The sequence below is a fragment of the Oncorhynchus mykiss genome, chromosome 1, assembly GCF_013265735.2.
Source record: "Oncorhynchus mykiss isolate Arlee chromosome 1, USDA_OmykA_1.1, whole genome shotgun sequence".
Classification (NCBI taxonomy): domain Eukaryota; kingdom Metazoa; phylum Chordata; class Actinopteri; order Salmoniformes; family Salmonidae; genus Oncorhynchus; species Oncorhynchus mykiss.
This window is the reverse complement of record NC_048565.1, coordinates 48,597,865-48,623,646: the sequence shown is the minus strand read 5'-3', so window position 1 is coordinate 48,623,646 and position 25,782 is coordinate 48,597,865. Positions and strand designations below refer to the sequence as shown.

The window sequence follows — 25,782 nt, the reverse complement described above, 5'->3', positions numbered from 1 at the left end:
TCATTATTTATAACCTTGTCAACGTCTTGACCATATTTCCTATTCATTTTGCAACTAGCACATGTCTAAGTGACCCCAAACTTTTTTCAGGGGGTGCTGAAACGTGACTATGATGTTTTATCATGACAGAGGCAACACGAGAGCGATGTTTGATGATGAGAGAGAAGCAAGAGAGGTTCTCTTGTCTTTCGAGAGCTACAGCAAAAATGTTTTTAACTAACCCACTCACTTTTCTATCTGTGGCTACAGCTTTAAATTTTTGAAAGGCCAGAAGGCGGTCATTCAATCCCAGAACTCAATGCGGTGAAGATGGCGGCGGTCTTGGAAAGGAGTTTTATAGAGATATGTGGATTTGAGAGGGAAACCCTACCAAGATTCCGGGAGATAACTGTAAACCTCGGTAAAACTTTATGAATATTAAAATATTGTTCCGCTTTCTATTCACTGATATGAAAGATTTTTGTGACACACGCTGTAGTGAGGTCGTGAGTGACTCACCATTAGGGCCGCTTACGCGCTAGCTCAATGGGTTGGTTAGCTAGCTAACGTTAGCTACTGACATCCACGGAGCAGGCGTGTTGTCTGTGCTAATAAGCTAGCAAGCAAGGTAACTGTGTCCTCTGCAGGTGTAGTTTGTTGGACCCGAGCACCACAACCCCAATGTATAGCTAGATACCTCGCTTATCTACACCGTATGCCGAAATTATTTAAAATTATCAGTATCCTCGCGCGTAACATAAGCAGGTTGTTAGCTAGCTAACCGCTTTTGACCACGGTCTGCTCGTTTTACAGCATACTGTAGCGATGGCTTCCAGATTCTGAAAGGCAATGTTTTAACTATTGGTTTTATATTGACACATTCGTATAGGATATGTATAGATTTCTGCTTTTTTTTTATATCTCTTTCATTGACCGCTAACGTTGCAACCGCAGTTATTGGACACAGAAAGTTGTTGGTCAGTCTGGACTCCGGCACAGTCCCAACAAACCTAGCAAGTTGTTTAACCACCTGTCTGTGTCAGACCAAAACAGTTTGAGACTGTCAACAAGCAAAGCCACGATGCAACATTCTATTGGAACTGACCAGATGTCATGTATGGTTTCTCAACAGGTCTGAATGCTCTTCCTGGCGGTGTAAAATACCCGGACAGTGCAGGAGGCTTTCATTATGAGGAGAGTGGAAAACTCCTGTCCATCACAAGCAACAGATGCATACACTGGTGAGTTGTGCTATGTATGTCTGTAGGTAACTGCCAAAATAAAGTTAACATTTGAGGAGATTAGGGATCCAAAGTATATTGAAAGTTTCCACACATCTGTGGTTCCGGAGTTAATTAAGCAGTAAACATCCCATAGTGTATAAAAATGCCTCTCTTTTTTTTTTGCTGCCATGGCTAGAAGAAGAGATCTCTGTGACTTGCAAAGCAGTAAAGTGTGCTTAAAGGAAGCATGTGTCTGTCTCCAGATCTCAACCCAATTGAACACCTATTGGAGATTCTGGAGCGGTGCCTGAGCCATTCCTCCAATAGAATTCCATACACTTGTAAAATCTTTGCCAAGGTGCATTGAAGCTGTTCTTGCAGCTCACGGTAGCTCAACACCTTAAGGCACTTTATGTCTGTTTTTTTTGTCTGTCTGAATGTTCTTATCATATACTTCTTCTGTTTGTTTTTTTGTTCTTTGACAACATACCAGCGTTGATTTAAATCTATAGCCAGACTGTGTTCTCTTGCCAGACTCTGTCCTAGACTAATCTTGGAGGACCACTGTATGTGACAAGGGTTCTATCACACAGTTTCCAGACTGAGAAGCCAGCCACACGATGCAGCTGGCACTGACCCGGGCTAGCCATGTGTCAATGCCGATTTAATTTGACATGTAAAACACACACAGCTTCTTGAGGCTTTAATTGGAATTGGCATGCTGTCTCATCTATGTCCTCTCTCCAGGTCCACCTCTGGGGACACAGTTCAGCTGGTGGAGCAGTCTCTGGACACCAACCTACTGAACAATGCTGTTAAACTCAAGATCACACACTGCCACCTGCTGCCTGGAGGTGTCCACATCCAGGAGACCCTCAACAATGTCATCATCCTCATTGTCACCAATCAGACCGTGCACCGGCTGGTGCTGCCACACCCCACACGCATGTACCGCAGTGTAAGTCCCTCTTTTAAAAACCTTTTTTCATAACGTTTCTAAACCAAAATGCATGAAAAGTATGTCCGAAGCAGGGGTGGAGTTGGGAAAATAATTTGAGAAATGTTTTTATTTGGTTGACAGCGCAGCGCGATCTTAGGCACTCCCTCAAACCACTGCATTGTAAGCAAACAAGAAAATGCACATCCAGAGGCGCCGCTTCTCGTGGCCTGTGATTTTAATGTGGGGAAACTGAAATCCGTTTTACCAAATTTTTACCAGCATGTCACCTGTGCAACTAGAGGTGACAACTCTGGATCACCTTCACTCCACACACAGAAATGCATATAAGGGTCTCCCTCGCCTTATGGCAAATCTGATCATAACTCTATTAGAGGTTTTTCAATACCGATTATTGGAGGACCAAAAAAGCCGATACCGATTAATCGGCTGATTTTAAAAAATAAATAAATAAATTGATAATAATCCAAAAATTAAAACCATATATATATTTGTAAGAATGACAATTATAACAATCCTGAATGAATACTTATTTTAACACAATATAATACATCCATAAAATAAATTTAGCCTCAAGTAAATTTAAGGAAAAAACAAAGTGTTGGAGAAGAAAGTAAAAGTGCAATATAATTCAGTTCTTTGCTCAGAACATGAGAACATATGAAAGCTGGTGGTTCCTTTTAACATGTCTTCAATATTCCCAGGTAAGAAGTTTTAGGTTGTAGTTATTATAGGAATTATAGAACTATTTCCCTCTATACCGTTTTGTATTTCATTAACCTTTGACTGTTGGATGTTCTTATAGGCACTTTAGTATTGCCAGTGTAACAGTATAGCTTCCGTCCCTCTCCTCGCTCCTCCCTGGGCTCGAACCAGCAACACAACGACAACAGCCACCATCGAAGCAGCGTTACCCATGCAGAGCAAGGGGAACAACTACCAGAAGGCTCAGAGCGAGTGACGTTTGAAACGCTATTAGCGAGCGCTAACTAGCTAGACATTTCACTTCCGTTACACCAGCCTCATCTCAGGAGTTGATAGGCTTGAAGTCATAAACAGCGCAATGCTTTAAGCATTGCGAAGAGCTGCTGGCAAAACGCACAAAAGTGGTGTTTGAATGCTTACGAGCCTGCTTCTGCCTACCACCGCTCAGTCAGATACTTGTATGCTCAGTCAGATTATATTCAAAGCAGGACACGCTAGATAATATCTAGTAATATCATCAACCATGTGTAGTTAACGAGTGATTATGATTGATTGTTTTTTATAAGAAGTTTAATGCTAGCTAGCAACTTACCTTGGCTTACTGCATTCGCGTAACAGGCAGTCTCCTTGTGGAGTGCAATGAGAGAGGGGCAGGTCATTATTGCGTTTGACTAGTTAACTGTAAGGTTGCAAGATTGGTTCCCCCGAGCTGACAAGGTGAAAATCTGTCGTTCTGCCCCTGAACAAGGCAGTTAACCCACCGTTCCCAGGCCGTCATTGAAAATAATAATGTGTTCTTAACTGACTTGTCTAGTTAAATAAAGGTGTATATAAAAAATATATATATTATAAGAATTTTTTTAAATCAGCAAATTGGCGCCCAAAAATACCAATTTCCAATTTTTATGAAAACTTGAAATCGGCCCTAATTAATCGGCCATTACGATTAATCGGTCAACCTCTAAACTCTATCCTCCTGCTTACAAGCAAAAACTAAAACGCCAAGTACCAGTGATGTGCTCAATACGGAAGTTGTCCGATGAATCGGATGCTAAGCTACAGGACTGTTTCGTTAGCACAGACTGGAATATGTTCAGGGATTCATCTGATAACATTGAGGAGTTTACCACATCGGTCACCGGCTTCATTAATAAGTTCATCAACGACGTCGTTCCCACAATGACAGTACGTACATATCCCAACCAGAAGCCATGGAATCCAGGCAACATTCGCGCTGAGCTAATGGCTTGAGCTGCCTCCATCAAGGATAGGGGCATTAATACAGATGCTTCTAAAAAAATCCCGCTACGACCTCCGGCGAGCCATTAAACAGGAAAGCGATAATACAAGACTAAGATCAAATCCTACTATGCTGGCTCTGACGCTCATTGGCTGTGGCAGGGCTTTCAATCTATCATAGATTACAAAGGAAAACCCAGCCACGTGCTGCCCAGTGACGCGAACCTACCAGACATGCTAAATGCCTTCTATGCTCGCTTTGAGGCAAGCAACACTGATTCATGCATGAGAGCACCAGTTGTTCCAGACAACTGGGATCTCGCTCTCCATAACTGATGTAAGACCTTTAAACAAATTAACATTCACACGGCTTCGGGGCCAGACTGAGTACCCTGACATGTACTCAGATCACACGCTGATCATCGTCTTCCCTGACATTTTCAACCTGAGCCTGTCTGGTATTCCTAAAATAAAATGTGTAGGGTTGTCACAATACCAGCATTTTTACTTCAATACTGGGTTTAGTGTCACAATACTTAGTACAGTCACTTTACTCAATACCAAAACGATACCATGGTAAAAACATTTTTTTTAAAAATCATATTAGCCAAAGTCACAGAATTGCACTTGGTCCAGGTGGATAAACTCAGCTACTGCGCTGTTCAATCATTGGTAATCTTTTGAGTTCAATATCATTACGTTATATTTTTATGTAAAACATTTTCAGACCGCCATGTATGCATTCATTGTACAATCATACAATACATTTGACTTAGTTTTACCAAACTGCATAACATAATGGTAATTTGAGTGGTAAATCTCTTGGTAAAACGGCTAAATCAAGATGTAGCCTTGGCCTAATCACAATACAGGTGAGACCATGTGCATGCATTGAGTTACTGAGCTTGTTTTGGCTGACATCTGTAGCCCCATGACAATCTGTAACCCTTCCATTTGGGATTTATTTCATTGTACTGAGCAACAACATTTGCATAGAAGTAGCTTTATTTTATAAAAGTGCACGCTGTCTCTTTAACCAGTAATAACGTCAATCACGAAGCAAGATGGGGGCAGCCCGTCGGAGCCCTATTCAGTCAGTTCGCTGAGGTAATAGATCATATTTGGGAGAGGTGAGAGAAACTGATATTTAAGTGAATTAAAAAAGTTTTGATGGCAGTCAGCATGTTTTGCATTATGGTGTGCATATTATCCCAAACAAGGTACTAGGGGTATTGAATTGATGTTGGCTTCAGCTGTAAGCTAGCAAGTGAAGTTTGACTGCAAAGCTGGAAGCTACCAGTATCTTATTGTATTGTAAAGTATTTTAGCTTGTATGGACATTGTTTTGAGAACCGTTTCAAAATGTCTACGTGCTGTGTCCCGTTATTCAAGTGTGTTAACTTCTGTGCAGCATGAAGGGAGGTAACATGATGCCGCCCAGACTCCGAGTGCAGGCTAAGTGCAGCAGGCACGGTGTGCTATAAGTGGGGCATTGACTGCGCTCATAGACTTGATCCGTGAGACACATTTAACAGAAGTACCGAAACTTAACAAATTCGACTACCAAACTGTTTTTCATGTTCTAGTATCAAAGTACAAAAGTTTCGGTATCCTGTGCAACTGGTTTCAAACCGGCCTCAGTAGTCCCTGTACTCAAGAACGCCAAGGTAACCTGTAAATGACTACCGCCCCAGAGCACCCACATCTGTAGCCATAAAATGGTTTGGAAGGCTGGTCATGGCTCACATCAACACATCATCCCAGACGCCCTGTACCCACTCCAATTCACATAACGCCCCAACAGGTCCACAGACCATGCGATCTCTCTTGCACTCCACACTGCCCTTTCCCACCTGGATAAGAGGAACACCTATGTGAGAATGTTGTTCATTGACTACAGCTCAGTGTTCGAACACCATAGTGCTCTCTAAGCTCAGGACCCTGGGACAGAGAACCTCCCTCTGCAACTGGATCTTGGACTTCCTGACATGCGCCCCCAGGTGGTGAGTGTAGGCAACAACACATCCGCCACTCTGTGCCTCTACACGGGGGCCCCTCGGGGACAATGAGATGGCTTATAGGGAGGAGGTTAGTGACCTGGTAGTGTGGTGCCAGCCCAGGACAACAACCTTTCCCTCAACATCAGCAAGACAAAGGAGCTGATCGTGGACTACAGGAAATGGAGGGCCAAGCACGCCCCCCACCCTCAGGATGCTGAAAAGGTTTGGCATGGGCCCTTGGATACTCTATGTTCTACAGCTAAACCATCGAGAGCATCCTGACAGGTTGCATCACCGCCTGGTATGGCAACTGCTTGGCATCAGACCGCAAGGTGCTACAGAGTACATCACTGGGGCTGAGCTCTCTGCTCCCCTGTCTCAGGGGAAGGCCCTAAAAATAGACTACATATCTATCTCGATGACCTTGTACCCCTGCACATCAATTCGGTACTGGTGCCCCGTGTATATAGCTAAGTTGTCACTACTCATTGTGTATTTATATTCCTCGTGTTATGATCTTTCTATTTTTCTCTGCATTGGTGGAAAGGGCCTGTAAGTAAGCATTTACCAAGTTAGTCTACACCTGTTCACGAAACATGTGAAACATACAATTTAGATTTTAATACAAATATGCTTTCTCCTTCCTCGCCTCTCTTCTACAGGAGCTGGTGACCGAGCTCCAGATGCAGTCTATCTTCACAGACGTGGGGAAGCTGAGTCTTCAGGACCCAGCCCACAGCGCGGCGATCCCCAGCCCCGTAGGCCAGACAGCAGGCCCCTCCGCCTCGGCAGCCTGGCTCAGCCACCAGGGAGAGGCCCACTATGCCCTGGCATCACCTGCTGGGGGCATCCTGGTCATCACACTGCCCCCACATGACACACAGGGTAGCATAACCATTCTGGAGCTGAAGAGGAGCTCTGTAATGCAGAGACTCGCTGGCTGGATGCCAACTGCAATCAGGTTAGAAATCATGTTGTTGTCCATGAATAGGTTGAGTGTGGGTCCGTGCAATAGCCCCATTGTGTAAAGCAACACTGGTTCTATTTTTTATTTTTTTGTGTGTGTAACCCTCCCTGTGCTCCTGTGTCCCATCCAGAGGTGAGCAGAGTCCTGGAGACTTGGCCCTGAGTCTGGCAGTAAGGGAACTGGAGGACGACACCTTCATATTCGCTCTGTGTCAGGACCATAAACTACGCATGTGGTCCTATAGGGTCAGTCCCGTAGAGATACTGTGGTCAGTCTGCATTAGCAGCAGTTCAGAAGCATACCTGTGTTTTTGCCAAGAAATGTCCTTTAGAGGAAGGATGTTAAGCTTAATTTTTCATTTTAATGTTTTGATACCTAAAAAAAGGAATTTTGCAAACATGATGTCCCTTCTCCTCCCTCCTACAGGACCAGGTGTGTCTGATGGAGACTGACATGTTGGAGTACATGCCAGCGTGCCGTGGCGTGAAGGGTTCCCCAGGGCAGGGCCATCGGCTGCGGCTAGCCTTCTCCCCCTCTACGGGGCTGTGTCTGGCCGTATACCTGGCTGTACCTTCCAGGGGACAGTTCACTGTTCTGCAGCTGGTGGCCACGGACAACAATCGCTACAGCCTGGACCACATCTCCTCTCTTTTTGCCACACAGGTACGTGGAGGGAGGCGGGTTGACTCTGTTGGGGTGAGACAGATTTTATTTAGCTGTAATGTGTGTGTAGGTAGGATAATATTTTAAAGGAAAATCTCATCAGTAATGGACTGTTTTGACTGCTGACTGATCTCCTGTATTGTGTTCAGGAGACACTGGTGGACTTTGCTCTGACCTCAACGGACATCTGGGGCCTGTGGCTTGACGATACCAACCAGACCGTGGTGAAATACATCAACTTTGAACAGTGAGTATTACACTTAGGTTATCATTTGGGTATTTATTTATTTATTTTGCTCCATTGCACCCCAGTATCTCTACCTGCACATCCATCTTCTGCCGATCTACCATTTGTGTTTAATTGCTATATTGTAATTACTTCGCCACCATGTCCTATTTATTTCCTTAACTTACCTCATTTATACAGTGAGTGCATAGACTTTTTGTTTTCTTTTGTTCTACTGTATTATTGACTGTATGTTTTGTTTATTCCATGTGTAACTCTGTGTTGTTGTATGTGTCGAATTGCTATGCTTTATCTTGGCCACGTCGCAGTTGCAAATGAGAACTTGTTCTCAACTAGCCTACCTGGTTAAATAAAGGTGAAATGCCTCCCGGGTGGCGCAGTGGTTAAGGGCGCTGTACTGCAGCGCCAGCTGTGCCATCAGAGTCCCTGGGTTCGCGCCCAGGCTCTGTCGTAACCGGCCGCGACCGGGAGGTCCGTGGGGCGACGCACAATTGGCCTAGCGTCGTCAGGGTTAGGGAGGGATTGGTCGGTAGGGATCTCCTTGTCTCATCGTGCACCAGCGACTCCTGTGGCGGGCCGGGTGCAGTGCGCGCTAGCCAAGGTTGCCAGGTGCACGGTGTAGCCTCCGACACATTGGTGCGGCTGGCTTCCGGGTTGGATGCACGCTGTGTTAAGAAGCAGTACGGCTGGTTGGGTTGTGTATCGGAGGACGCATGACATTCAGCCTTCGTCTCTCCCGAGCCCGTACGGGAGTTGTAGCAATGAGACAAGATAGTAGCTACTACAACAATTGGATACCACGAAATTGGGGAGAAAAGGGGGTAAATTTAAAAAATAATAATAATAAATAAAGGTGAAATAAATAAATAAAATCGTGCTTATACACTCAACGGCCAGTTTTCTAGGTTCACGAAAATGTATTTTTATTTAACTAGTCGGTTAAGAACTTCTTATTTACAATGACGGCCTAGGAACAGTGGGTTAACTGCCTTGTTCAGGGGCGGAACAACAGATTTTTACCTTGTTAGCTCGGAGATTCGATCAAGCAACTTTTCGGCTACTAGTCCAATGCTCTTTCCAATAGGCTACCTGCCGCCCCGGGTCGCTCCTATAGACTGGGAGTCACGTGGCTTGTTTATATAGTGCAGGCAGACTGGCATCGCAGCATTTCGACGAAGCAAAGCCAGTGACCTAAGAGACTGGATGCGGTATGATCGTCAGTGCCTGGCGAGCCGGATCCAGCATCTCAGAAACTTCCCACTCGTGGGCTTTTCACGCACAACCGTGTTTAGGGTTGACTGAGAATGGTGTGACAAACAAAAAAAAACATCCAGTCAGCGGCAGTCCTGAGGGCGAAAACAGCTCGTTGATGAGAGGTCGAAGGAGAATGGCAAGAATCGTGCAAGCTAACAGGCGGGTCACAGACAAATGACGGAGCAGTACAACAGTGTGTAGAAGGGCATCTCAGAACGCACAACTCGTCGATCCTTGTCACAGATGGGTTATTGCAGCAGACGACCACGCTGGATTTACACTCCTATCAGCTAAAAACAAGAAGGCGCTCCAGTGGGCACGAGATCACCAACACTGGACAATTGAGGAGTGGAAAAACATGACCTGGAACATGACAGCGAGTTCAGTTTACTTGAGTGGCCTTGTCAGCCCCCAGACCTCAACCCAATAGAACATCTTTAAGATAAGATGGAACGGACTGTTTGCAGCATGAATGTACCGCCGTCCAATCTGCAGCAACTGTGTGATGTCAGCGTGGACAAACATCCCTATGGAACGTTTCCGACACCTTGAAGAATGCCCCAAATAATTCCGGCTGTTCTGGAGGCAAAGGGGGATCTGACCGGGTACTAGATGGGTGTACCTAATAAAGTGTATATTAATATATCCAAAATAATATTATTTGGAGTGTGTTCATTTCACACTCCTATTTTCTTTTTTCTTATCTAACCTCCTTTATGATATGTCTCAGTTCCACGGCAGGTCAGTGGAACCAGGTTTTTGTGCAGCCTGCCCCCGAGGAGGAGGTCCACATCGGCGCAGACCAGGACCCCAGGGTAAGACAACATCACTCCATTCACCGCTGATTTCAATTGTGATTTGTACTGATTAATCAACAAAAAAAAGATGTATGACTTTGCCCTCTATCCATACATCATTGCAATTGATTAGGGGTGTAACGATTCACCAATACGCATCTGTCCCCGGTTCAAATGTTTAAGATGAGTGCATCTGTCTGCGGGACCCCAAACGGATCCAAATGTACCATGCATTGGTCAGAAAATCGGTTTGAGACATTACGAACTGCCGGTTGAATAAAAAAAATTGCGCAGCTTCGCGGCACCTTCAGCATTCAACTGCTTGTAAAAATGGCTTGCGCAATATTAGCTTTTATGAGTTTAGTGATAACCAATCAGATTTGCTGGGTTCTTGTTCTGAAATGCGTTGTTTTACCGGAATAAAAGTAACCTACTGGAGACAACTCATGAAGTTATAACTGCTGATCCGTGCTTACTTAGGATTTTATTTATGATTGTTCAGGTTCACCGTCAGTAATAGTTTCGCTTTAGGAGAAAGCGGCGCCACTGGCCGCCACACCACCGTTATTGTTTTTGTCTTAGAGTTGAGGAGCGTTGCTCAACATGGTAAAAAAATAAAATAATAATCATTACAGCACGTATTGTGCTCTTCTATCGCGTGTGCAATGATGTCCGAGGGGGAAAAACTGTTTGTTTGCAATAACTTCTTTGTTGTAATATCGCAAACGGACGTGTATTCCAGGTTTAAACGGACGTGTATTCCAGGTTTAAACGGACGTGTATTCCAGTCTATGTCCGTTTTTTTTTTTAGATGTACAGGGGAAAGTTGATGATGCCATAACGGCTATAATCACTTTCGTTAGCCGCACTGCATGGCCGACGCGGGAGCCCTCTGAGCGAGGCAGTTAACCCACTGTTCCCCGGGCGCCAACGACGTGAATGTCGATTATAGCAGCCCCCCCCCCTTCTGATTCAGAGGGTTAAATGCAGAAGACACATTTCAGTTGAACGCGTTGTTGTAAAACTGACTAGGTTATCCCCTTTTCCCTTCACGTACACCATGGACATAATTTACACAAACACACACAGGAGAAGTTAGTTCAGAGAGGCCCAGCTCAGGAGCTCCATCAGCAACATATTTTAATTTAGAAGGGAAAATTCATGTGTTTATGCATTGTTTCGCAGCGAACTGAATTGCATTGATTCGATCCTCTAAACAAACCAAATCGTTTCAAACTAAAGCGTATCTCATCGGAGCCCATGTTACTAGATTTGAATCATCTTGAAAGGGGAGATCCACGTCCCTACAATTGATCAACTCTCCCGAACAAGTATCCTCTTTTTCCATATTGTCAACATTGGGCCTCGCCACAAGAATAACGCTACACTTTATTATCAAGCTAATTTGTCTTTGTGTTATGACAGGAGACCTACCTGGACATGCTGTTCTCCCCCCTGAGATTCACTGCCTCTGCTATAGTCAAAGCCTTACAGATTTACAGGAGAGGCACAGAGCGAATCGCTGACCTCCCCTGGGAGACCCTCAAGAAAGAAGTGACGGTGGCGGTGGAGAACGAGGTAAGCTAGACCAGCTCTTTGCTTATTCTCTCTCGCTCTCCCCTTTTCCTCCCTTCTGCAGACTTTTTATTTTATTGACTGGTTTCTGCTGCGTTTCCAATATGTATTCCCCTCTCCCCCGATGTAGCTGCAGAGCAGTGTGACAGAGTTTGAGTTTAGCCAGGAGGAGTACAGGCAGCTGCAAGTGGAGTTCTGGTCTAAATTCTACGCCTGCTGTCTGCAGTACCAGGAGGCTCTGGCCACTCCGCTCGGCCTACTGCTCAACCCACACACACACATGGTCTGTTTGCTCAAGAAGGTACGGGAAGGAGAGGCGCGCACACATACTGCTCCATGTCTTCAAACACGCACAACTCTCTTATACGTGTCTGTTTCTTTTATGTTTTCTACGTAGTTTCTTCAGGACCATCTATCCCAAAAGGGACTAAGGGGACTCAGTTTCTATTAAAAGTATTTCTGGATTACTTTCCCGGATTTTTGTCAATCAGTGAATGACTGTGTTTATTCAAGGGCTTTGTGTCATTCCTGCTGCCCTGCTTTGCTGTGGACCACATGTACCTGTCCTTTGACGAGTACCTGTTCTCAGAGGAGGATACGCCTGTCAGTGAAGGTAAAGACCTTTCTCCAAACTCTCTTTACTCTCCGCTTCTGGTCAGTCCCTCCAGGATTTCACGGGATTTGTTTGTGGTATTTGCGGGTGAAATGCTTGATTTGACTGCGGCAATTCTGACATTTTGCGTGGCATTTTGCGTGCTTTTTGTACTGCGGTGATGGGTCAGTTTTATGTGATGTTATTGTGATTTGACTGTTATGTGCAGTAGAGGTCGACCGATTTAATTAGGGGCGATTTCAAGTTTTCATAACAATGAGTAATCTGCATTTTTGGATGGCGATTACATCGCGCTCCATGAGGAGACTGCATGGCAGGCTGACTACCTGTTATGCGAGTGCAGCAAGGAGCCAAGGTAAGTTGCTAGCTAGCATTAAACTTATCTTATAAAAAACAATCAATCTTAACATAATCACTAGTTAACTACACATGGTTGATATTACTAGTTTAACTAGCTTGTCCTACGTTGCGAATAAACAATGCGATGCCTGTTACTTTATCATCGAATCACAGCCTACTTTGCCAAACGGATGATTTAACAAGCGCATTTGCAAAAAAAGCACTGTTGCACCAATGTACCGAACCATAAATGCCTTTCTTAAAATCAATACACAGAAGTATATATATTTTTAAACCTGCATATTTAGTTAAAAGACATTTATGTTAGCAGGCAATATTAACTAGGGAAATTGTGTTGCTTCTCTTGCATTCAGTGCAAGCAGTCTGGGTGTATGCAGCATTTTGGGCCGCCTGGCTTGTTGCGAACTGTGTAAAGACCATTTCTTCCTAACAAAGTCCGTAATTAATTTGCCAGAATTGTACATAATTATGACGTAACATTGAAGGTTGTGCAATGTAACAGCAATATTTCGACTTAGGGATGCCACCTGTTCTATAAAATACAGAACGGTTCCATATTTCACTGAAAGAATAAACGTTTTGTTTTCGAAATGATAGTTTCCGGATTTGACCGTATTAATGACCAAAGGCCCGTATTTCTGTGTGTTAATTATAATAGAATAAACTCTATGATTTGATAGAGCAGTCTGACTGAGTGGTGGTAGGCAGCAGCAGGCTCGTAAGCATTCATTCAAACAGCACTTTAGTGCGTTTGCCAGCGGCTCTTCGCAATGCTTGAAGCACAGCGCTGTTTGACTTCAAGCCTATCATCTCCCGAGATTAGCCTGGCAATTCTATAGTGCCTATAAGAACATCCAATAGTCAAAGGTAAATGAAATACAACTGGTATAGAGAGGGAGTCCTATAATTCCTATAACTACAACCTAAAACTTAACTGGGAATATTGAAGATTCATGTTAAAATGAACCACCAGCTTTCATATGTTCTCATGTTCTGAGCAAGAAACTGAAATGTTAGCTTTCTTACAAAGCACATATTGCACTTTTACTTTCTTCTCCAACACTTTGTTTTTGCATTATTTAAACCAAATTGAACATGTTTCATTATTTATTTGAGACTAAATAGATTTTTATTTATGTATTATATTAAGTTAAAGTAAGTGTTCATTCAGTATTGTTGTAATTGTCATTATATATATATATATATACACACACATACATACATACAAGGCTGATTTAATCAGTATCAGCTTTTTTTGGGCTTCCAATAATCTGTATCAGCGTTGAAAAATCAGAATCGGTCGACCTCTAATGTGCAGAAATAGTGCAGTGATTGGTCAATTTTGCAAGCCCTTACATATTATGCATTATCGCGTTGGGACTGACTGGTTCTCTCATTCCTCTGTCTACTGGTTCTTTTATGTATAGACCTAGTAGCCATTTTAGATCCAGAGGGCTCTTTACCCACTTTACTCACTGGGTTTATTTTTGTCAACTGTATTTAAAGTAGCCATTTTGGCTCAAAGTACCAAGTTGGTTTTGTTTGTATGGTAGACATTTTAGTTCCGTAACACCTCCCTAGACTCATCCTTTCCCTTTCTGTTTAGTTATGTTTTGGCTCGTCTGTGCTCCCCACTGACCCCGGTTCCCCCTTTTACCATGTTTCCCTATGGCCAGACCCAGAAGTTGCTCGTGACGTGATGCAGCTGGTGCAGTGTCTGAGGCTGGTGAGTGACGCGGTTCCGGGGGACATGGCCTATGAGATGGAGAAGGCCCTGGAACATTTACAGTCACCTGAGAGGGCTGCAGAGATGGTGCTGGAGAACCTACTGGCCAATGACAAGTCAGTACAAAACACACACGTCAACAGTTTACCTTTTTTTCCAAAATGCCTATGTACCGTTTATGGAGGTAAATTTGAAAGTCAATGAATTGACAAATTCTCATTGGCCATTTTTCTATCTTCGATTCTCATGAATTGAATGTCAACCAACAAACCTTATTGACCTCCTATGGGTCCTACACATTTAGGCATTGCTGTGTTGTGTGACTGACCATTACACATCTTTCATTCCCATCGTAGTGAGAATGTGATCGAGGACATTCAGAACAAGCTGCAGGACATCCGTAACCCGGTGTCGGCCATGGCTGCACTGATCAGAGAGATGGACCTGGAGACGGACTCCGAGCCAGGAGGAGAGGGACCTCTCACCACAGGTAAACGCCTAGATAATATTAGACCTACCAACGCTAATATCTCAGCACAGATTAGCCCTAGATAATGCTATGCGATGTCTGTTTTATCAGCCCTTAGGTTTTTGATCCTATTGTTATTTGAGTAGAAACTTGCTGAATCCTGTTTGACCTTAGTCTGTGTTCAAACTGCGGTCAGACTTCTAAATGAAAATAATCGGACTGGTTCAAGTGTAAATTGGTGTGTGTGTGCGCGTTTTGTTTCTTTACGTGCATGTGTCTCGCTTGTGTGTCCCAGCAGGCCTGTCAGTGCGTATTAGTCTGTCCCAACTGTATGGCAGCAGTGTGGCAGTGGCTGTTATCTGTCAGGCTGTCTGCCAGATGGCCATGACCAGAGTCCTGTTCTGTAGGGACCTACTCATACTGCAGCAGCTCTACCTACGCCTCGGAGACAATGTACGTACACACATACACTGTGCCCAATCGTACATACTCTTCTTGACGTTTGGACTCCTACCATACCCACTTTCAGTCATTCACATCTCAAGCTACTCCTTTGACTTAAAACGTGTGTGTGTGTTTTCCAGGTGTTCCTGGCTGGAGGGGATCAGCTGCTCCAGCTACAACAGGACCTAATCCCCCGCTCCTCTCACCTGCTCTCCTCCTACTATCTCCTCAAACACATCAGCCAGAGCCTGGCCACTGCCGTGCCCCTCGACATTATGTACGCACACACACACCCACGCTATACAGATACTACCGTCAGCGTTATATGAGGGCCAAATTGTAGTTTTCGGGTTCCTCAGAGAGACTAAAATGTTACTTGATTTTTCTTCTCCAGAGATGCCAACCTGCAGCACCTTTCAGTCTTAGAGCTGTCTGATTCTCCAGCCCTGGCCAGCAACAGATCAGGTGTGTTTGAGGGGATCACAGCGAGGCACAAAACCACTCATCTTGATCACATAATGAGTGGTTAATAAAAGTCTGACCGCAACATAGTCAATCTCAAACACGCACTAAATCCTTTCCACCCCCTGTCCCCCACCCCCCTTTAGTGTTGAGCCCTCAGACGGTGGTGGAGCTGTTCTACCAGAGCGTAGCGCGGAAGGCCATCGTCACCCAGATCTACTCCCAGCAGCAGAGCACGGCTCTACTCCACTGGCCCCAAATGGTCTCCAGCGTGGTCACCTTGCTGGCTCAGCAACTGTATCCTCACACACACACCGCTAGGCTAGCCCTAGCGTCGATATATGCTTCAGGCAAAGCTTTTCTTATCCTCAAACGCAGCTAGACTGGAGTTGGAGTGCTTTATGCTAGGTGTTTCTTCTATTTCACAGGCATTAGCGTACGCTAGGCTAAGATTGATATGCTTTAGGCAAGTTTTTTGATTATTAACCTCAGAGTTGCGATGAGGCGTACTGTATATTTATGAAGAAGTTGTCCCTTAACACACACACTCTAGTTGGCCTAACAATCCAGGCTTCCAGTTCCCTGAATGTCTGATGGGCAACTGCCAGTACACACAACTGCAGGTGAAAAACTTCCCACAGACTCAACGACCCTCACATAATATACTGAACGAAAATATAAACGCAACAACAATTTCAAAGATTTTACAGTTCATCTAAGGACATTAGTCAATTAAATCTATGGATTTCACTGGGAATACAGATGAGCGCCTGTTGTGACCACCATTTGCCTCATGCAGTACGACACATCTCGTCGCATAGTTGATCAGGCTGTTAATTGTGGCCTGTTTAATGTTGTCCCAATCCACTTCAGTGGCTGTGCGAAGTTGCTGGATATTGGCAGGTACTGGAACACGCTGTCGTACACGTTGATCCACCATCCCAAACATGCTCAGTGGGTGACATGTCTAGTGAGTATGCAGACTATGGAAGAACAGTGACATTTTCAATATCCCCACACAACGCCATGCACGCTGTCTGCCGTCTGCCCGGTACATTTTAAACCGGGATTCATCCGGGAAGAGCAAACGTGCCAGTGGCCATCGAAGGTGAGTATTTGCCCACTGAAGTCATTTACGACGCCGAACTGCAATCCGGTCATGACCCTGTTGAGGACGACGAGCACGCAGATGAGGTTCCATTAGACAGTTTCTGGAAGTTTGTGCAGAAATGATTTGGTTGTGCAAACCCAACATTTCATCAGCTGTCCGGGTGACTGGTCTCCGACGAGCCCACAGATGAAGAAGCCGGATGTGGCGGTCCTAGACTGGCGTGGTTACATGTGGTCTGCGGTTGTGAGGCCGGTTGGACTTACTGTCAAATTCTCAAAACGATGTTGGAGGTGGCTTGTGGTAGAGAAATGACCATTCAATTATCTGGCAACAGCTCTGGTGCACATTCCTGCAGTCAGAATGCCAATTGCAAGCTCCCTCAACTTGAGACATCTGTGGCATTGTTGTGTGACAACTGCACATTTTAGTTGGCCTTTTAGTGTTCCCAACAGATGGTGTTGCCGACCAGGCTGATGGATTATCTCGACAAAGGACAAATGCTCACTAACAGGGATGTAAACATTTTTGCACAAAATTTGAGAGAAATAAGCTTTTTGTGCATATGAAAAATGTCTGGGATCTTTTATTTCAGCTCATGAAACATGGAACCAACAGTTTACATGTTGCGGTTATATTTTTGTTCAGTGTAATGTTAGGTTGTTGTTGTTTTTTTCTCCCCTGACTGCATAACCAATTTCCCAATTGGAACAATAAATATGTGTGTATTGATTGTTTGTCAAAGCAGATTTGAATGAAAATCCTACAAATACATTTGAAATAGAATCCATTCTCACACTCTCTCTCTCCAGGAGTATGTGCGTCTCATTGGGCCCTGGTGTCAGGTGAACGTGGGCTCCTGCCGCTTCATGCTGGGCCAGTGTTACCTGGCCAACGGAGAGGGACAGAAGGTGTGTGTTTCTGTGTTTTCTTTATTTTTATTTTTAGTGAATTTGAGCATACCATTCTGAAATAAAATTTTCTGTAGTTCTAAGGGCAGTGGCTGTAACTGTATCCTCTGCGTTTCGACCTGTAGCCTCAGTGCTTACTGTATCTGTTGTGTTTTAATCTCAATCATGTTTGTAGCTGTGTTTTTTTTGTTTTTACCCCCTGTCCTGTCATCTTGTTTCACCAGGCACTGCAGTGTTTTCAGGAGGCAGCGACAGAGGTGGAGAAAGAGGAGTTTCTGCTGAGATTGACAGGAGCTGAGGAGGAGGAGGTCACAGCCGCCTCAAGACTACAGTACTACAACAAGGTTACTATGGATTAGTGTTGCATGGTATACTGACACTTTGATACTTTTTCGATACTGGAACATAAAAAAAAAAACGTCTTGGTACTAGTACTTTTTGTACTTCTGTCAAATGTGTCATGGATCAAGTCTGTATCAGCGATTTTCCCCCTTATGGCACGAGCGCATTGTGCCTGCCCCACTTAGCCTGCACTGGGAGTCTGGGCTGCATCATGTGAGCTCTCCACTTAGCCTGCACTGGGAGTCTGGGCTGCATCATGTGAGCTCTCCACTTAGCCTGCACTGGGAGTCTGGGCTGCATCATGTGAGCTCTCCACTTAGCCTGCACTGGGAGTCTGGGCTGCATCATGTGAGCTCTCTGCTCATGCTGCACTGGGAGTCTGGGTTGCATCATGTGAGCTCTCTGCTCATGCTGCACTGGGAGTCTGGGCTGCATCATGTGAGCTCTCTGCTCATGTTGCACTGGGAGTCTGGGCTGCATCATGTGAGCTCTCTGCTCATGTTGCACTGGGAGTCTGGGCTGCATCATGTGAGCTCTCTGCTCATGTTGCACTGGGAGTCTGGGCTGCATCATGTGAGCTCTCTGCTCATGCTGCACTGGGAGTCTGGGCTGCATCATGTGAGCTCTCTGCTCATGCTGCACTGGGAGTCTGGGCTGCATCATGTGAGCTCTCTGCTCATGCTGCACTGGGAGTCTGGGCTGCATCATGTGAGCTCTCTGCTCATGCTGCACTGGGAGTCTGGGCTGCATCATGTGAGCTCTCTGCTCATGCTGCACCGAAATTAACACGCTACTAATAATACAACACGGCATGTAGAAATTGTTTTGTGAACCGTAATTAACAATGTCCATACAAGCTAGAACACTTTACAATTCAAGAAGATACTCGAAGCTTCCAGCTTTTGTAGGCCTAACTTTCCTTGCTAGTTTACAGCTAAAGTGAAAATCTATTCACTACCCATAGTACTTTGTTTGTGGTAATATGCAAACCATAATATGCTGATTTCAAAGCTGATATGTTTTTTTGTTTTTTTTTGCCTCCGGTATCGAAGTCAAAATTCTGGTATCGTGACAACAAAACTATGGATTGGAAAGCCTTCTTTGAAACACAATGTGGATATGTGTGCAGGTTTAATTGTGTGTGTGTGTGTTAGGTGTTGCGATTACTGGAGGATGTTGGTCTACCAGAGCTGGTCATCCATCTAGCCACTCTGGCCATAACGGAGGCCGTCAACGACCCCAGGAGTCAGGCTGCCCTGTGGACCCGCATCTTCAAGCACCACCTGGACCTGGGACACAACAGCCAAGCCTACGAAGCCCTCACACAGAACCCTGACTCCAGCAGGCAGTTGGACTGTCTGCGTCAGCTGGTGGTGGTTCTTTGTGAACGCTCTCAACTTCAGGATCTGGTCCAGTTCTCCTACGTCAACCTGCACGACGAGGTACACACACACACACTTTCTCTTTACATTTGGTCAGAGCCCATTATGGACACACTAGATAATTGTATTAGATCTGTGTTTGACCCTCCCCGTGTGTCCTCCTCTGGCTGCAGGTGGTCGGCATCATAGAGTCCAGGGCCAGAGCAGTGGACCTGATGTCTCACAACTACTACGAGCTGCTCTACGCCTTCCACATCAACAGACACAACTACAGGAAAGGTAGTTGGGAATTAATGTTAGTAGCGGTTCGAAAAGGAGGGTGATGGTATTTTGAATCGCCGTCCAGTGTGTTTGTCCCTCTCGCTGTATGGTGCGTCTATATAACTGTGTTCTCACTTCTAGCGGGTACAGTGATGTTTGAGTACGGCATGCGTCTGGGCAGGGAGGTGAGGACCCAGCTAGGTCTCCAGAAACAGGTTAACTGTTACCTGGCCTCCCTCAACTGTCTACGACTCATCAGACCTGACTACGCCTGGATCGTACAGCCGTCCTCTGGCGCGGTGTATGAGAGGCCTGGCGCGTCACCGAAGAGGAACTACGACGGAGAGTTTGCTACTGGTCCAGGTGAGACTAGACACGACAGCCGTAGCTGTTTTGCGTCTTTGCTACTCTTTGTTGGGTTGTGAAATGTGTATGACAGTGAAGTTGGTTCTGAAGTCGATTGATCTGTGTGTCTGCAGTGAGTGGTCAGATCGACATCCTGGAGCTGAAGGACCTTCAGAAGGAGTACACCCTGGCCCGTAGCCGCCTCAACCTGGCTCAGCACCACCCGCCGTCCGCTGCCATCGCAGGTACAACACTGACGCAATATTCTTTCAAATGTATGAAGGGAACCATGCCAAGGTGAAATGTCAGTCAGTAAGCTATAGTCAATTATCTGTAGCCTTTGGCGCTTCTTTTAAATGATCATTTATTCCTGTAGGGCAACTAATCTCTTCACAATTTCCCCCAATCTAATGCCAGAAATCTAATAGAGGACTGTGTGTGGTGTTGCAGGCAGTGCCTCTGCAGTAGAGATGGTGTCCCTGCTGGTTCAAACAGGACTGTTTGACTGTGCCCTCTCACTATGCCAGACCTTCAAACTGTCCCTCACACCCATCTTCGAGGGGCTCGCCTTCAAGTAAGTTGCTAGCTTCGTTAGGGCAGTCTGAACGCTACGGAGTGACTTGAATTTATACGCATATCTCTCGTTGACATTGCATGATTTACGTAAATGCCATAGTTATGCATGTACAGTGCATTCTGAAAGTATTCAGAACCCTTGACTTTTTCCACATTTTGTTACATCACAGCCTTTGATTACATTGATGGGGGGAAAAAACTATTTACCCTATTATGCCAAAGCAAAAACGGGGTTCTAGAAAAATTTGTAAATTGATTTAAAAATACATTCCATTTACATAAGTATTCAGACCCTTTACTCAGTACTTTGTTGAAGCACATTTGGCAGCAATTACAGCCGTGAGTCCTCTTGGGTGTGACACTACAAGCATGGCAAACCTGTATTTGGGGAGTTTCTCCCATTCTTCTTTGCAGGTCCTCTCAAGCTCTTAGGTTGGATGGGGAGCGTCGCTGCACAGCTATTTTCCGGCCTCTCCAGAGATGTTCGATGGTGTTTACGTTAGGGCTCTCAAGGACATTCAGAGAATTGTCCTGAAACCACTTGTGTGTTGTCTTGCCTGTGTGCTTAGAGTTGTTGTCCTGTGGGAAGGTGAACCTTCACTCCAGTCTGAGGTCCTGAGCGCTCTGGAGCAGGTTTTCATCCAGGTTCTCTCTGTACTTTGCTCTGTTCATCTTTGCCTCGATCCTGACTAGTCTCCCAGTCCCTGCCACTGAAAAACATCCCCACAGCATGATGCTGCTACCACCATGCTTCACCGTAGGGATGGTGCCAGTTTTCCTCCAGACGTGACGCTTTGCTTTCAGTCCAAAGAGTTCAGTCTTGGTTTCATCAGGCCAGAGAACCTTGTCTGCGAATCCTTTAGGTGCCTTTTGTCAAACTTCAAGCTGGCTGTCATGTGCCTTTTTTACTGAGGAGTGGCTTCCACCTGGCCACTCTACCATAAAGGTCTGATTGGTGGAGTGCTGCAGAGATGGTTGTCCTTCTGGAAGGTTCTCCCATCTCCACTCTGGAGCTTTGTCAGTGAACATCAGGTTATTGGTCACCTTCCTGACCAAGGCCCTTCTCCCCCAATCGCTCAGTTTGGCCGGGTGGCCAGCTCTAGGTAGTGTCTTGGTGGTTCCAAACTTCTTCCATTTAAGAATGATGGAGGCCACGGTGTTCTTGGGGACCTTCAAAGCTGCAGACATGTTTTGATACCCTTCCCCAGGTATGTGCCTCGACTCCTGTCTCGGAGCTCTACGGATAATTCCTTCAAACTTATGGCTTGGTTTTTGGTCTGACATGCACTGTCAACTGTGAGAACTTTATGTAGACAGGTGTGTGACTTTCCAAATCATGTCCAATCAATTGAATTTACCACAGGTGAACTCCAAGTTGTAGAAACAGCTCAAGGAGGATCAATGGAAACAGGATGCACCCGAGCTCAATTTTGAGTCTCATAACAAAGGGTCTGAATAATTACAGTACCAGTCAAAAGTTTGGACACCTACTCATTCAATGTTTTTTCTTTATTTTCTACATTTAAGAATAATAGTGAAGACATCACAACTATGAAATAACACATGCAATCATGTAGTAACCAATAATGTTTAAAACATCTAAATATATTTTATTTGAAATTCTTCAAAGAAGCCACCCTTTGCCTTGATGACAGCTTTGCACACTCTTGGCATTCCCACATATGCTGAGCACTTGCTGGCTGCTTTTCCTTCATTCTGCGATCAAACTTATCCCAAACCATCTTAATCACCCAACCTCAACCCAATTGTGGAGGCCAGGTCATCTGATATAGCACTTCATCACTCTCCTTCTTGGTCAAATAGCCCTTACATAGCCTAGAGGTCTGTTGGGTCATTGTCCTGTTGAAAAACAAATGATAGTCCCACTAAGCGCAAACCAGATGGAATGGCGTGTCGCTGCAGAATGCTGTGGTAGCCATGCTGGTTAACTGTGTCTTGAATTATAAATAAATCAGTGTCACCAGCAAAGCACCATCACACTTCTTCCTCCATGCTTCACAGCGGGAACCACACATGCAGAGATCATCCATTCACCTACTCTGCGTCTCACAAAGACGCGGCGGTTAGAACCAATAATCTCATTTGGGCTCATCAGACCAAAGGACAGATTTCCCAGAGTCTAATGTCCTCTCGTTTCTTGGCCCAAATGGTGTTCTTTAGTAGTGGTTTCTTTGTAGCAACACAGTCTCTGAACAGTTGTGATGTGTCTGTTACTTGAACTCTGAAGTATTTATTTGGGCTTCTATTGGAGGTGCAGTAAACTAATGAATTCATCCTCTGCAGCGGAGTTAACTCTGGGTCTTCCTTTCCTGTGGCGGTCCTCACGTGCGCCAGTCATGGTGGATGGTTTTTGCAATTGCACTTAAACTTTCAAAGTTCTTGAAATTTCCCTGATTGACTGACCTGCATCTCTTAAAGTAATGGACTGTTTCTCTTTGCTTATTTGAGCTGTTCTTGTCATAATATGGACTTGTTTTTTTACCAAATAGGGCTATCTTATGTATACCACCCCTACCTTGTCACAACACAACTGAACCCATTAACAAGGCACACCTAATTAATTAAATGCATTCCAGGTGACTACCTCAAGAAGCTGGTTGAGAGAATGCCAAGAGTGGGTGCAAAGCTTTCATCAAATAAAATATATGAATACTTTTTTTTGGTTACTACATGATTCTGTGTTATTTCATAGTTTGTCTTCACTATTTTTCTGCAATGTAGTATAAATAAAGAAAAGCCCTGGAATGACTAGGTGTCAACTTTTGGCGTGTACTGTATGTGTAAATAATAATTTAAAATTAATACATTTGCAAAAATGTAACAGTTTTTTGCTTTGTCATTATGGGTTATTGATGGGGGAAACGTAATTTAATCCATTTTAGAATAAGGCTGTAACGTAACAAAATGTGGAGAAAGTCAAGGGTTCTGAATGCTATCCCAATGCACTGTATTTAGTCTGTAGTGATCAAGACAAAAGTAAGCAGTTGTGCCTTGTCTGAACTCACATGCACATACAAGGGTTTTATTCCTGTTGGTTCATAGCGGTGTGATGCTAGCTTATTTTTTTTTTTAGGTGTATAAAGTTACAGTACGGTGGAGAGGAGAGTCAGAATGAAGCCTGGAACTGGCTGGCTGCCAATCAGCTGTCTACCATCATCACAACCAAAGAGTCAAGGTTGGTTGTTTTAAATTTGACCACTTCATAGTACAAATTGGTTGGTCATTCCACTGTGGTGCTGTTGAGAATATTATTCATCATAAAAAGATCAAATTGACCAATTAAGCCAAAGCGAAATCGTGCGAGTGAAAAAATTATAAATAGTTGTACTTTCCCCTCCAGTGCGACAGATGAGGCTTGGCGCCTGCTGGCCTCCTACCTGGAGAAGCACCCCACACAGAATGCTCAGCACCATCGCTGTGTCATCAACAAGCTGCTGTCACACGGTGTACCATTGCCGGACTGGATGGTCAACACCTACAAGGTGAGAGCGCAGTATTTGTGCTACTATTGCACTAAATGTGACGCTGTGCCGTTTGAGATGATGCAAGACACATTTTCCGAAAATAATTAGATCCTGTAAATGTATATATTTGCTCCCTTGTATTGTAACATAAGCCTGTTTGCTCAGGGCGTGGACGCTGCAGCGTTGTTACGGCTCTACCTGAACTATGACCTGCTGGAGGAAGCAGCTGAGCTGGTGTTGGAGTACGTAGATGCTCTCCTGGGGAAGGGACACCAGTACTTCGGCATTGAGGTACATTACAGCAGGGGTTGTTCCCAAACTGTTTCACTCTGGCCCACTTCCAGCATTGGGGAACATCCCGCAACCCCCTGGACATTGCATACCCAGGAGCTATTTATGAAATGACTGACATGAGGAAAACTGATGCACTACCCACTTCTGTAATTGTACATTGTACTAATACAATTTTAAAGGCAAACTGAAAGCTGAACTGAGTTCCTTCACTTGTTGGGGGGGACCCCACATTACAGCATAAATCACTTGCAATTGTTTTACCCATTTGAGTTAACTTGATTCTCATCTCTAAAATGTAATAGGGATTGATAAGATTAAAGCCAAATGTTTGTCCTTGTGTTTCTCTGAGATGTTAATGGTGTGTGTTACAGAGGCCCCTCTCTGCTACAGCATCATTGGTGTGGCTCCCATACACTTCCATCGACCAGCTTCTTCAGGCGCTCAACGAGACCCAGACTAATGCCAGTGTAAGTCCATTTAAAATACTGTTTTTAAATGACTGTCATCAGTTTAAATGTTAACACGAATCACCATGCTTCTTATGACTGTCCTCTCAGATATACAACAAACTGCAGGACAAGCTGAATGACTACCACAAACTGGTGGACCAGACAACAAGGCGAAGACTCCAGGCCCAGTAGCACCTCAGTCAGAACACAGGCTCAATCTCAATTAATCTTTCCTCCTCACCTTAACCGTATTGGAAAGAATGTGATGAATCAAGGGAAGACTAATTGAAAGAGCCATAGCACTGCCCCTCCATATGGTGCGCTTACTGTCATGACTCTGGAAGAAGATAAATACACCTATTTTTGTATTAAGGTTCAAATAAACACTTTGTATGAACCTCACCAGATTGAGTTCAGGAAAAGAGTGCATCTTACCTGCTTGTTGCTCAAATGTACTGTATATATTGTCTGAGTTCCAACTAACAATTCAAGGTGTTTTCACCTCTGGAGACAATGTATTTTTTACATTGTAATCATATTGAAACATGTTCTTTTGTACTTTGCTGCCTGTGAACTTTTACAATCATGTTTGTTGTAAATTGTAATGCAATTAAAGTTTTCCTTGGTATTGAGAAGTTGTCCTAAATGCCATTTTATTAGTATTTGAACACACTGAAGGTAGACTCAGCGACATGAAACACAGCAGGGCAACTTCCTTCATAAATCAACAAGAACCCCGTGTCTCAACTTCTCTGAATGTATGCAGGGAAGTATTCAAATCTTACAAGAGCACCATTGGCTCAACCTTCAATGCATGCTTACATTAGTTAACTTGTCATATTGCAGAGTCTAGCTTAAAGGCATTCCAATGTTCCTAGCAAGTAGAACATATTAAGGCTGAGACAAATTAGAACTGCACGTACACTACCATTCAAGTTTTAGGACATC

At 44.5% G+C, this 25,782-nt stretch overlaps 1 protein-coding gene across 2 annotated transcripts; it reads left to right on the top strand.

Moving 5' to 3' along the window:
- Window positions 1-230: 230 nt before the first annotated feature.
- Window positions 231-25,469, top strand: nup160 (nucleoporin 160). Of its 2 annotated transcripts, none has more exons than XM_036979191.1 (30): window positions 231-400; window positions 1,112-1,220; window positions 1,950-2,160; window positions 6,767-7,065; window positions 7,202-7,316; window positions 7,498-7,734; window positions 7,884-7,981; window positions 9,966-10,050; window positions 11,458-11,610; window positions 11,738-11,908; window positions 12,121-12,220; window positions 14,257-14,422; window positions 14,663-14,796; window positions 15,074-15,228; window positions 15,360-15,496; window positions 15,614-15,684; window positions 15,828-15,978; window positions 16,235-16,304; window positions 17,602-17,700; window positions 17,925-18,044; window positions 19,197-19,484; window positions 19,598-19,703; window positions 19,827-20,048; window positions 20,165-20,275; window positions 20,481-20,604; window positions 23,701-23,802; window positions 23,968-24,109; window positions 24,257-24,382; window positions 24,757-24,852; window positions 24,943-25,469. In XM_036979191.1, exons 1-30 carry the CDS (start codon window positions 310-312, stop codon window positions 25,024-25,026), a joined length of 4,173 nt encoding a protein of 1,390 aa, XP_036835086.1. In that variant the 5' UTR covers window positions 231-309; the 3' UTR covers window positions 25,027-25,469. The 2 variants fall into 2 exon arrangements, with proteins under 2 accessions (XP_036835086.1, XP_036835079.1); XM_036979184.1 differs by having other exon boundaries at window positions 233-400; window positions 15,071-15,228.
- Window positions 25,470-25,782: the final 313 nt, after the last annotated feature.